Raw genomic sequence first — 13,361 nt, 5'->3', positions numbered from 1 at the left:
AGCTAACATCTGCCGCCAATCCTCCTCTTTTTGCTGAGGAAACTGGCCCTGAGCTAACATCTGTGCCCATCTTCCTCTACTTTATATGTGGGACGCCTACCACAGCATGGCGTGCCATGTGGTGCCATGTCCGCACCCAGGATCTGAACCTGCTAACCCTGGGCCGCTGAAGTGGAATGTGCGCATTTAACCGCTGCGTCACCAGCCTGGCCCCTGGAATTGTTATTAATAGGACTTTGGAATGCAAAACATTATATTTTTGCTTGATTAATCTAAATTTGGTATCACAGATGAGAGACTAACAACCATGCCCCCCCCATATTCTTTGGGGTTATTTATCCATAGGAAAATTAAAAAATATGTAGCTTTAGAAAACTAGTTGAGGTGACCATATAAACCTAGAATATAAACTTTCTCTTTATTACTTGAAATTTCCAAATATTGTAGTTTGGGCTACCTGCTTAAAGTATGATCCCTTTGGATTTAAAAAACATGTATGTATGTATATTTTGCAAAATTTACATGGTTCATTATTCAAAAGGTACAAAAGAGAATACAGTAGAAAATCTCCCTCCCTCTCTCCAGCCGTCAAGATCTCCCCAAAGGCAATCCCTGTTACCAATTAGTTATGTAACTTTCCAGAGATAATCTATGTATATACAAGCAAATAACATACAGTAAGTTAAAATGTAGAACTGTTAGCCAGTTAGCCAGGCCCTATTGCCCGACCGCATTGTATTCAACTGCAGCAAGCTGTGAAAATGCAAACTACAGATTTATCTGTAGTTCAAGTAGACTTGACAGGTAGGTATTATAAAACTAGAGTATTTTCGATGGCACTAAATTTTATAGCGAGGCCCTTTGATTTTTGGAGGGGTGGATTGTTTTGTATTTTTGCCTTAATGGTAGGTGAAATTTGAAAATGAGAAATTGACACTGATTTAGTCTGCATAAGTTCAATTCAGAGGAAGGATTTTAGAGCATTGACATGAAAAGGATAAAAATTTGCTGTCTGGGTTCTTTTCTGGCCCTAGACCCTAAATCTAAATGGTCTAATCCTTTCAGAACGACTTCAGTTATTTCGGCAAAAGCATGGGAGAACAGGTGTGCTTGTGTCATCCTGCACATTTGGTTAGCATAAGCCTTTTGGAAGTAGTTTTTTGAGTCATGGCGTATCTCCTGAGATTATCCTGTCTGATTTCATAATTCTAGAACAGTTAACAGAAGCACCCTAATAAATCTATATACAAATATGGTGCTTTGGAGACTTATAAAGGAAAGGGAATGAGGGCTTGGCTTTAAATTTACTTAGTGTGGAAAAATTAAAGAATATTAGAGTTCGAAGAATTTTAGGTGCAATCTGGTCCACAGAGATAATAAGTTGGTCAGATGTGGGGAGAAACAAAACAGCACAGCAGCAGCTGAGACCTGTAATTATTTCTATTGGTAAAGATGCTAGAGAATGTTGCTGGAACGACCGGAGTCAGAGAGGATCACATCAAGAAGTGATTAGTGAGCTGTGATGAAGTTGAGGCACGCAGTTCCGTCAGTTCCATTGGGCACATGCTCCTTGATGGAACTGCAGGAGTCAGTTATGGGAGAGATGACAAGCCCACGTCCTTGACTTCAGGGAAGAGAGGAAGGTGCGCTGTAAGTAAAGTAAGTTGGTGCTGCTGGGGCCTTAAAACTAAGCAGTGTTAGTTTGTAGTTGATTGTAACAACAGCCGGTGAAGATGGTTTTCCTTTTTAATTATAAGCATTATTATGTGATAGGGGAAACACGGAAGAATGCAGAAAAAATAAAAACTATCTAAAGCCTTTTCCTCTGTCCTCTAACATTTTCTTTAGAAACACAAAATTCAAAGTGGTTCTACTGTATTGTTTTGTGTCTTGTTATTTTCAAATGATATTACTAGCAAGCATATTTCTCATACTATTAAGTATTCTTTGAAAATATTTTCCGTGACTCTGTAGGTTTCCATGGAATGGATGGGCCGTAATATTTTTGACCACTCCCCGCTTGGACATTTAGGTTACTTCCAATTTTTGTTTTGCTTTTTCCATTTATGAATTATGAGGACTGGATATTTACATATTAATGTGAACAAGATGCCAGTTTAAGAAGGTAGCCTTCTCTGTTTTTGCAAGCATAGATTGAAGAGTTTTTGAGAAAGCTGGAATTTTTTTTTGTTTTGAAAGTAATGCAAATTGCATTCACTTATAGAATATTACAGAAAATTTGAAAGATAAGAAAAAATGATCTTACAAGTGTTTGTGTCTGCTGTTTTTGTTGAGTCCATGTAATACCTATTTAGATGGCTTTAGGGACTTAGCTAAGTGAAAGAGGTGAATCACAACTGAAAAGATGAAAGTTGTCGTTTAAGGGGGAGGAGCGTCTGAGAGGTGAGAGAGATTTTTTAATGTGATTAGATTTATTTCCTTCACTCCACCAACAGGTGTGTTTGAGCGACTTTTGTACCTGCACCAGGTAGTTCTGACTGTTGAGCACTGCTCATTCTGCGTCCTTAATCACCGTTTTCTGCCTTGGCGATATCTTGCCGGTCGATAGCGCTGCAGAACAGTTTTAGTGATCCTGTGTGGAAATTTCAGTGTATGAGTAGAACACTGACTGGAAGAGATTGTCACTTGTGGTCGAATGTCCTGTTTACTTGTAGAAAAACGGCTTGCATTTATTTCATCCTGTTCTTTCTAGCGGTTTTCAAGGCCAGAATGGCAGTGGAGGGCTGTGAGTGCGTATTTGTTGAATTGCCATGAAAAGTGTCTAGAATGTTCTCCACCAGAGGGGCCATTCTTCAAAGAAAAAAGATGTCTTCAGAATTAGTGAAATGTTTTAAGCTGTGTTTTTCAGAGAAGGCAGGATAGGGTGAGACTCTTATCAAACACAGGTCAGTGTTGTGTTTTGCAGTGACTCGCCTGAGGTGATCTGAGTGTCAGTAAGAAGGAGAGTTAAGGGCCGGTGTGGGAGGTGGGAGTGGTGGTGCTGAGGGGTTTATTCTTGAGGTGGTCTGGAGTTGAGAAGATTAGACGTGTTTCTGCTGTTCATGCGGCTGCACCTCCTGACCCTTCTCTTCCCCCTCCAAGTTTTTTTAAAAATTAAAAAGGGTACCAGGTAAAATCAACTTTTTAATTCATAGTGTGATTATCCAATAAACACTCTATATTCTGCCTATTTTCCAACTCTTGGACTCATCGAAAGTGCAGAATATCCAGGGTTTTAATTTTTAGTGTTTAATTTACTGTTGCCTTTCAAAGGTTCTTTGAAGGAGAAGTTTCAAACCATTAACTAAAATCTCTGGGGTTTATAGCTTTGTACTTTTCCATCATTACTTTTTGTGGCTGTTAAAAACCCAGGTATGTTAACAGTTCCATTTTCGTTAAAATAGGAATTTCAGTGCATTGTTAATAGAGACATACATTTTTTTTCTTCAAGTGGAAATATGTTAGATTGTATTTTATATCTATTAAAAAATTTTTTTAAGTATAAAGTTATAAAATCAACCAGAAAAAGTTGCCTTTGGGTTTGCAAAATAGGTGTGATGACTTATTTAACCTTTCTTTTTTTAACTTTTCTGAGAAAGATTTGCCCTGAGCTAAGATCTGTTGCCAATCTTCCTCTCTTTTTGCTTGAGGAAGATTTTCCCTGAGCTAACATCAGTGCCAGTCGTCCTCCATTATATATGTGGGTTGCTGCCACAGCATGGCTGATGAGTGGTACGTCTGCAACTGGGGTCTGAATATATGAACCTAGGCTGCTGAAGCAGAGCGCACTGAACTTGACCACTACGCCACAGGGCCAGCCCCGCCCCAAACTTTTTAATTTGAAATTTCAAGGCTGTCTCTCTTGGAGACTCTACATTAGCTCAGGAGAAAATCTGAACATTTTCAGTGACTTGCTGACCTTACTTATAACTTAATTATCTTTTCAGCCAAATTTCAGTTTAATTGATAATTTAGGTACGAAACAATGTGCATAGTATGATCTCATTTTCATATTAAAAGGCAACATGCTGCTATATGTATGGGAAAAGGAATCTGGACTAAGTAAGACACATCAAACTGTTAACCTGAGTCCTCTTAAAGTCAAGTCCTAAGAGGAGCCAGGAAGTTTGTGTTCTCTTAGAGGACCTGTATGATCTTCCAAGGAGGATAAAACTTCTTTTTTGCTACTTCATATTAGGAATTATTACAAAGATTCTTAATACTTGTTTATATTGGATTATAACGTGATTTTATTTTCCCCAGGTCACAGTGGATGTTCTGTGACAGTGCTACCTCTCTGTAAAGTGCATCGAAATCAGAGAAAGATCCATCTTAGCGCACACCTCCATTGTAGTTGTCCTTCTTGGACCAGTAATGGTGTTAAATAGCTGTTTTTGTCAGTTCATAATGAAAATTTCTCTGTAAGAATTTATTGATTAAAAAGGATAAAAATATTATTTAGTTAACTTTTTTTTTACTTTATTGAGATGTATTTTACATACCATACAATTCACTCATGTAAAGTGTACAGTTCAATGGTTTTTGGTAATCTTCACAGATGTGTGCAACCATCATCACAGTCAATTTTATAACATTTTCATCACTTCCAAAAGAAACCCCATGCCTTTTTTCACCTTCCTCACCTCCTCACTCCCCCAAGCAGCCCACTAATCTACTTTCTGTGTGTTCTGGACTTTAATATGAATGGCGTCATATGGTAAGTGGTCTTTTGTGACTGGCTTCTTTCTCTTAGCTCGATGTTTTCAAAGTTCATGCATGTTGTAGCCTGTGTCACTGCTTCATTCCTTTTGTGGTGGAATGATATTCCAGTACATGACTATATCACATTTTGTTTATCAGTTTGTTAGTGGATTGACATTTGGTTGTTTCCACCTTTTGGCTATTACGAACACTTGTGTACAGATTTCTTTGTCTTTACTTAACTCTTAAGTGTTAATTAAGCTAATGAATAAATTAGCTGGAAATAAGCTTGTCACAGATGAGTAAATACCTTCTTTTAAAAAATCTAGCTATTTGGGTCTGGGTTTCTTTTTTAGAGCAACAATAGTGTTGTAAAATTGATTGTTTTGATGGTTGTACTACTTTGTAAATGTCTTAAAAATTATTGCATTGTACACTTTAAATGAGCAAACTGTGTGGTGTGTGAATTGTATCTCAATAAAATTTTTGTAAAAAAGGAATAGTCTAAAAATTAGAGCAGAAGGAAAAAAAACCTAACCATTGATAATCAGAATTTTTATAAGCAGTTGTAGTATACTTGAGAGAAAATTGCATTTTAAAACTGCTTGTTATGATAGCTTTTAACTCTGTTACTTCTGTATTAAAGACTTGACTTATTATTAATTTTTTTATTAGAAAGTTACTCTATGCTCATTATTGCACTTCCCTAGATAATTTGCTGTGAACAGTTTGCTGTATATGCCTTCAGATTCCTTTTGGATAAGTAGGCAACCTTTTTTTTTAGTGAAAATGAAATCTTACTATGTATACTGTTTTGCACCTTGCTTTTTTTTAAAAAAAAAAAAACCTTATAGAAATGTATTTTATATATCATAAAATCTGCCCATTTTAAGTGTACAATTTATTGATTTTTTAATTAACTTTACTGAGTGGTGCAACCATTATCATAAATGAGTTTTAGAACATTTTTGCTCTCCTGTAATTAGATCCCTCATGTTCGCTGACAGCGCTCTGTTCCATCCTCAGCTCCAGGTAGCCGCTAAGCCACTGTCTTTCTCTGCGGATTTGCATATTTTGGACATTGTGTGTAAATGGAATCATGCACTGTGAGGCTTGTTGTGTCTGGCTTCCTTCACTTAGCAGAACGTTTGTGAGGTTCATCCCGAAATAGCATGTGTCAGTGTTGGTGTTCCTTTTTATTGCTGAATTATGCCATTGTGTGGATAGACCTCATTTTGTCTGTCCATTCGCCAGTTGGTGGACATTTAGGTTGTCCCCAACATTAGGTTATTTTTGGCTATTATGAATAATTGCATCTTGCTTTTTTCCGCTGATAGTATATTTGGGCAGATTTTTTAAATTAGTACTCAAAAATCTGCATTTTTTTTTTTTTACTGCAGTCTTTTAAAAAACAATGTATTTCGTTGTAGGATATACTGTCATTTACTTAACCAGTAATGTTAATGGATGTTTTTGAGTTGATTGTGATTTTTCACTATTATCAACAGTACTACAGTGAATTCTCTCTGTGTGTGTTTTGTGGTACAGATTTCTAAAAGTAGAATTGCTGGATCAAAGGGCATGAACATTTACAGTTTTAGTAAAATATTGAAGACTGGAAGACATCTTCAGTTGTAATTCTGTTTGCTAATAAAGGTCTTTTTGTCAAGTTACTTTTATGTTCATGCATGCATTTTTAGCTAGCCAAGGAAGAGCAAGTTCTGCATGCTTGAGATACCAGAATATGTTAAGAAAAGAATTTTTTTTGGTTGAAAATAAAAAATTTGGGGAGGGGGTTGAAAAATAACAGGAATATATCCACTTCAAGGTTTAGGGTGATAAAATGAATATATGATTCAGAGGTATTTCTTGTTATTTTACCTTTCTTTGAGTTAGAAGTGTTTACTGAAAATGTTGGTGGCTACTATAAAAGTTATAGAACCTGCATGGAGTACTCTTAGTAAAAAAGAAGTCCTGGGTAATCTCAGTGATGGCGGAATTGTAATGAGTTATGGTAGTCGGTTTCAAGAGTGGTCTCGCCCCATTTCCCCAGAATGTTCAGTGTTCGGTGCAGGTGAAGACGCTGAAGCCGAGTGAGTCTAGACCTGAGCTCCAGGGCTCCGTCTCCTACTGTGTTTTTTCCGTATGCACGAAATGTGTGTGTGTTTAATACCCTGCCAGCTCTTATCAAGGCTATATAGTGAGTTTTTGACAAGATGACAATAAAACCTGGGTTCTTTTTTAGACATCTTGACTTTCAAGTCTTTTTAAAAAAATGGTATATGTGTATGTGGATATGTGTGTGTGTAGAGTGAATGAGTCATTTGAAGTGTTAAATGATTTGCTTGGTTTGTGTCAAAGTTCACGATCAATAAATATTTGTGTTATAGGTTTGTCAAATTGTTAAAGAATATGGTGCCTACAGTCAGACTTATATTTTTTGACCTCAGTAAGTAAATGAATCCCTAGAATAGGATGAAATGACAAATGGATTTGTAATCGTGCGGTGTTTTGTTGAGTCATTAGTGTCGTTTGAGACAGGCTTCTTCTGCATCACATCCTTAAATAGGACGGGCTTTCCTTGTTCTTCCAAGTGAAGACCTGAGGGATGGCGTAGCCAGTACTGTTTCCGAACGTATATTATGTTACTGTCACTATGTTGTATAGTAAACAAAGAAACCTCATTCCCTCCATTGGGAGTTTTAAGTAATATGCTGTTTGGATATCTGAGTTTCCCAAATAAGTCCTTCAAGGACTTCTTAATAAGAACCCAGACTTCTAGATGTAATTTAACCTTTTCTTGATTGCTTAATGTTTACAGTGCTATAACAGTGAAACAAAGTGCTCAGGACCTTGTTGCCCCAGTCACTATATGGTCTCCAAGTTCTAGTCTCCTTTTAAAAAGGTCTGGCTCCTTTTAAAAAAAGACAGGTTTTTGTTCTTCCCCTTGTAAGCTTGATAAATATTATTTCTTCTGTGAGTCTGCGTGCCTGTTTGGCCCTTTACTGCCCACTCATCTGATTTGTCCTTTAAATATGCAGATGCACGTTGGGAACCCAGGTAGCCTGAGCTGTGAGAATTGTGTGCAGGTGAGAACTAGTAGGTGTCAGGTGAGAGCTGTGGGGCGTGAGGGCTTTGGGCTTTGGGTTTTATGGTTTGACGTTTCAGGTTTGGTTTTGTTTCAGTTCGCTTGTTCGAGGTTCTTGTCTGTAGTGGGAGTGGGTGGACAGTCTAATCGTGTGGTTTCTCTCTTATATTCAGATGGAATGGATCTCTCCGAGGGTTCTGGCCCTTCAGGGCTTTGTTTACTGATATGCATGATGGTGTTACTCTTGCTTGCTGTAGACTAGTGATAACGGTTACCTCAGACAATATTCTTATGTTGGCTGGAATAAATTTGGGTGAAAAACCCATGGAAAGTAACAAATGAAAGTTAGATAATAAATTTTTTCTTTATCTTAAACATGAAAAATTGTAGAAGCCAAATGGAAATGTTTGAATTCATAAGAGACTATGATTTTATGTTATATTCTTCTTGATAAGTGAAAATGGATGTTCAAAATACTAAGGATATTGTTTATATTATCTCATTACAAATAAGACATTTTAATTTAATTATATGTATGGCAGACTAATTAGGTACTTGCTCTGTTTGCTGATGAGTTTTATTAGGGATCACTTCAATATAACTGGAAGTTCCTATGATATGTTTCCTGTTTTTGGTGAACTGTGGAAAAATAAGGTTTCAGATTACATAACTCTTGCTTACGGTATTGCTTTCTATTTCCAACAGATATATTCAGTTCTTCATTATTTTCTGATCACTGAGAAAAACTGCTAATTTTGAAGAGAGCTGTTAGCTTAGTTTGTTAAGAGTCTTACTTCACCTGTGAAATTGATACTTTTAATGTTTCTTTGCTCTGACTTGCTCATTTAGCATTTCTTGGGTTAGACGGCAGGAAAGGTTTTCTAGGATTGGGTAAGGGGTCTGGTTCTGTTCTTTCCCATCAGTTAAGGGCTAGTCAATAGACTGTACTGCTTCTCTGTTAAGATTTTATCTCCTTTCTCTCTCCTCAATTGGTTCAAGTTTACTGAAAGACTTATGTTAGTGATCATAAAGTATTTTGTGGTATTCAATGCTTGTGTAATTAGTAACCTGCTGTCCTGACTCAGAAATCAAGATTGAGTTATTTTACAGCACGGACTTGGAGCTCAGTGATCAGGACTCCCTCACTGCCTGTTAGAGGAATTGAGGTGGGATTTGGTGATGTGCCTAACAGGCCCATGTTTATCTTTTCAAATTAGGCTGTATATTATTCCTTAAAATTTCAGACTTGATTTCATTAATGTACCCTTATGAGTGATACAGAGTGTGTACATGTGTGTGTGAATTTGTGAATTTCATTAATGTACCCTTATGAGTGATTACAGAGTGTGTATGTGTGTGTGAATTTGTGAATTTCATTAATGTACCCTTATGAGTGATTACAGAGTGTGTACGTGTGTGTGAATTTGTGAATTTGATTAATGTACCCTTATGAATGATTACAGTGTGTGTACATGTGTGTGTGAATTTGTGAATTTCATTAATGTACCCTTATGAGTGATTACAGTGTGTGTACATGTGTGTGTGAATTTGTGTGTATGTATATATAATGAATTGTAAACTTTGTCAAAGCTTATAGTATTCCTTTGATAGAGTTCAAAGGCATACAGTGAGCAACAATGGTTATTCTTAAGTCATTTTGATTTTTTTTTGTTAAACTAAAAATATTTTTAAATTTTAGGGGGAAAAAAATAGTGGCTTTGATGTCCTTTACCATAATATGAAACATGGACAGATATCAACAAAAGAACTGGCAGATTTTGTAAGAGAAAGGTATGTGTTTTCTTTTTTTATAAATTGATTTAACAATAAAATGATTGTTTATTAGTTGGATTTGGATTGAAGTAGTCAAGTATACTTTTTGAAAGTATACTAGAGGGGCTGGGCCTGTGGTGTAGTGGTTAAGTCTGGTGCACTCTGCTTTAGTGGCCTGGGTTCGTGGGTTGGGATCCCGGGTATGGACCTACATCACTTGTCAGCCATGCTGTGGTGGCAACCCACATACGAAATAGAGGAAGGTTGGCACAGATATTAGCTCAGGGCTAATCTTCCTCAAGTGAGAAAAAAAAAAAAGAGGAAGATTGGCAATAGATGTTAGCTCAGAGTGAATCTTCCTCACCAAAAAAAAAAAAAGTATACTATAAAGTAGTGGTTATCTGTCATCTGCACACTGAGGGCTAAATAGTGGCTCCAGGTGGTGGTGTTGAACTCCTGGTTTGCAAATCACCACTTCAAAATATTATCTACATATTTTTCATTGGATGTACTAGCAAGGTGATAGAATAGAAAAGTTGACTAATTTTGTAGGATAAAATATTACCATGTCTTTAAACATGTCATTAAGTAAACACAGTAAAATAATTTGGAAAGACTAAGTTTTCTGAACTTGGAGTTTAGTAATGTATTATTATAACTTTTATTTTTAAAAAGTCCTAAATATGTATTTTTAAATTCTGCAAATTTATAAAATGTGATGGTTTTTAAGACTCTTAGAATATAATAGTCAATTGAAAAACTATTAAAAATCAGTGCAGTTTGATTTGATTAAAGCTGTTTTGTGGTAACCCCCACTTGGTAATTTTTGTATGACCACATTTAAAATCTTAACCGTGACAATATAGGGATGCTCTCCTTTTAGGGTAGAATACTCTGTTCATTTATTCTTTCTATATTCTGTATCCTGTATCTGCTATGCGCCAGGTACTTGTCTGGATTCTGGGAATATGGTGATAAAGATAAAGCTCCTGCCTTCATGGAGTTACAGGCTGCTAGGAAGTGGGGAACAAGCGGTTTCCTGTAAGACCCATCCTGTCCCGGCTGTCACCTCTCTAACGGAGTTAAGAGGGATCCAGAAGCGCCAGTGCTGCAGAGAAGGCTGTCCCTCACTGGCTTCTGCATCGTCACTGGCAGGAGGAAAGGAGAGGCCCCAGAACTCTGCATCTCCTGGCGTGTCCCCTTGCCTTCCTTCTCCCCTAGTGCTTACGTCACTGCTGTCACTGTCTACCTGAGGCCATCAGGGCAGCTGTCATTATGCTTGTTAGCCTGTTTAGGTCAGTCCCCAGAAGAAGTCCAGGACTCCTGGGTCTCCCTTCTTTGCGCGGAGTCTGAGCCCCTGGTGGCCGTGTGGGCAGTGAGACCACCTGCCTTCTCCTCCCCTCCCCACTTTATTTTCCTTCGTAGCGCTTACAGCTGTCTGATAGGAGTGATAGTTGACTTATTTATTCGAGTGATAGTTGACCTGTTTACTTGTCTCTCTGTCTTGCTGCACCAGAACAGAAACCCCACAGGGCAGGGATTTTTTGGTTTTTGCTTATTGGTCTTTCGCCTGCGCTTGAGATGGTGCTTGGCCCTTAGTAGGCCCTCAGTACAGATTGTTTGATAGAATGAATCTCTAACTTCACTACCCTGATCTGAGCTGTTGTTTGCCTGAACTACAGCAAAAGCTCCTAATTGGTCTGTCTACATTCATTCTTGTTCCCCTGCAGCTTACAGATCAGTTCGTTACCTCCTCTGTTTAAGCCATTTCAAAAGCCTTCCTGTTGCCCTTAAGATTGGTCTGCGTGGTCTGGCCCCAAACCACCTTTCAAACTTTAGCTCACACCGGACTCCTCCTTATTCTTTCCTCTCTGGAGATGTTGGCCATTTTTTTTGACAGGCTTCTTCCAGTCCAGGCTTGGTCCGTACTTATTCCTGTCTTCTCCTAGATAAGGCTGCTTATCCTTTAGAGGTCAGCAACGTGGTCTCTTCTCCAGGGATGCATTTCCTAATCTCTGACTACGTCAGAAACACCTATTAGAATCTCTCTCAACATCATGCATCTCTTTGTTGTATTTACAACATTTTGTAATTATTCATTCTTGTTTCTGTTTCTATGTTCCCCTATAAGGGGAACAGTATACAGTATTTTCTTGTATCCTAGTGCCTAGCACAGAGCCTAGCACAATTAGATACTCATATTTCTGGGTTTTTTTTTATGCTTTATCTCCCCAAATCCCCCCTGGTACATAGTTGTATATCTTAGTTGCAGGTCCTTCTAGTTGTGGCATGGGATGCCACCTCAACGTGACCTGACGAGCAGTGCCATGTCCGCGCCCAGGATCCGAACCAGCGAAATCCTGGGCCGCTGCAGCAGAGAGCGTGAACTTAACCACTTGGCCATGGGGCCAGCCCCGATACTCATATTTCTTGAAGGAATGAATGAGAAAGAAAGAAGAAAAGATAGACACATAAGCATATACTGTGCAGTAAGGACTTTGCATACATTATCTCATTTAACTCTCAAAACTCTTAAGTCCCAGGTTATAGATGAGAAAATTGGGGCCCAGAAAGGTTAAACAACTTCCTAATTCAGTCATTCAGACTTTCTTTCTCTCCTCCCCTGCTCCTCACTTCTCTACTCCCCTCCTCCCTCCCTCCCAACAGCCTTATTGAGGTATAATACATAGAGTATACTGCACATACTTAAAGTGTACAATTTGGTACATCTTGATGTATGCATGCACTCAGGAAACCATGACCACAATCACGATAGTGAACATGTTCATCATCCCCTTGGTAATTTCTCCCTCCTGGTCCTCCTCTATGCCCTCATCCCTAAGCAACCACTCATGTGCTTCTGACTCTTGTTAGTTTGCATTTTGTAGAATTTTATATAAATGGAATCATACAGGATGTACTCTGTTGTCAGGTGCTTTCACTTATTATAATTATTTTGAGATTGATCCATGTTGTCTCATGTATCAACAATTCATTCCTTTTTACTGTCGAGTAGCATTCTATTTATGGCTATATCACAGTTTGTCCATCATCTGTCAAAGGAAGTTATCCCTATTTTTTGAACTTTGTATTGAGTATATCAGTTTAATCATATAGTAGGTATTCTTTTGTCTGACTCCCTTTACTCAGCACTGTTTGAGAGATTCATTTGTATTGAGTTTAGGATAGTTCATTTACGACACTAATATTAAATTGTATAAATATAGCAACATGTATTTGTCTACTGCTGTTGATGGACATTTGGATTGTTTCCAGTTTTTTACTGTTACAGGTAATATTACTTTGAATATTCTTGCACATGTGTCTTGATACACATCTATACATGTTTATGTAAGGTGTATACCCTGGAGTAGAATTGCCAGGTCATAGAGTATGTGTATGTTCAACTCTAGTGGGCAATGCCAAAGAATTTTCCAAGGTGGTTGCACCAATATACACCACCAGCAGCCTTGATTGAGAGCTCCAGTTGCTCCACGTCCTTATCAACACTTGGTGTTGTCAGGCTTTTAATTTGAGCCATTCTGATAGTAGTACATTGTGACTTTAATTTGCATTTCCCTGATGGTTAATGAGGTTGAGCATCCTTTCATATGTTTATCGGTCATTTGCATTTTAATCTTTTATCTATTTTTTCTGACCTCCTCCCCTTTTAAAAACAATAGAAGGAATTCTTTATGTATTCTGGGTAAAGTCACTTTGTCAGTTATGTGTTGCAAATTTATAGAAATGCGCTTGATTTTTATATGTTGACTTTGTGTTCAGAAACCTGGCAATTCTT

The 13,361-nt window shown here is 37.7% G+C and overlaps 1 protein-coding gene across 3 annotated transcripts in view; it reads left to right on the top strand.

Moving 5' to 3' along the window:
* Positions 1–13,361, top strand: part of FCHO2 (FCH and mu domain containing endocytic adaptor 2) — a 115,666-nt gene that overhangs the window by 4,451 nt on the left and 97,854 nt on the right. For all 3 annotated transcript variants that reach the window (XM_070569861.1, XM_070569860.1, XM_070569859.1), the window contains exon 2: positions 9,489–9,580. In XM_070569861.1, the coding sequence (XP_070425962.1) occupies positions 9,489–9,580 (92 nt within the window). The remainder of the gene's footprint in view (positions 1–9,488; positions 9,581–13,361) is intronic.

The sequence above is a fragment of the Equus przewalskii genome, chromosome 13 (assembly GCF_037783145.1).
Source record: "Equus przewalskii isolate Varuska chromosome 13, EquPr2, whole genome shotgun sequence".
NCBI classification, from domain to species: domain Eukaryota; kingdom Metazoa; phylum Chordata; class Mammalia; order Perissodactyla; family Equidae; genus Equus; species Equus przewalskii.
Note: the sequence above shows the minus strand (reverse complement) of the source record. Positions and strands in the feature narration are given on the sequence as shown.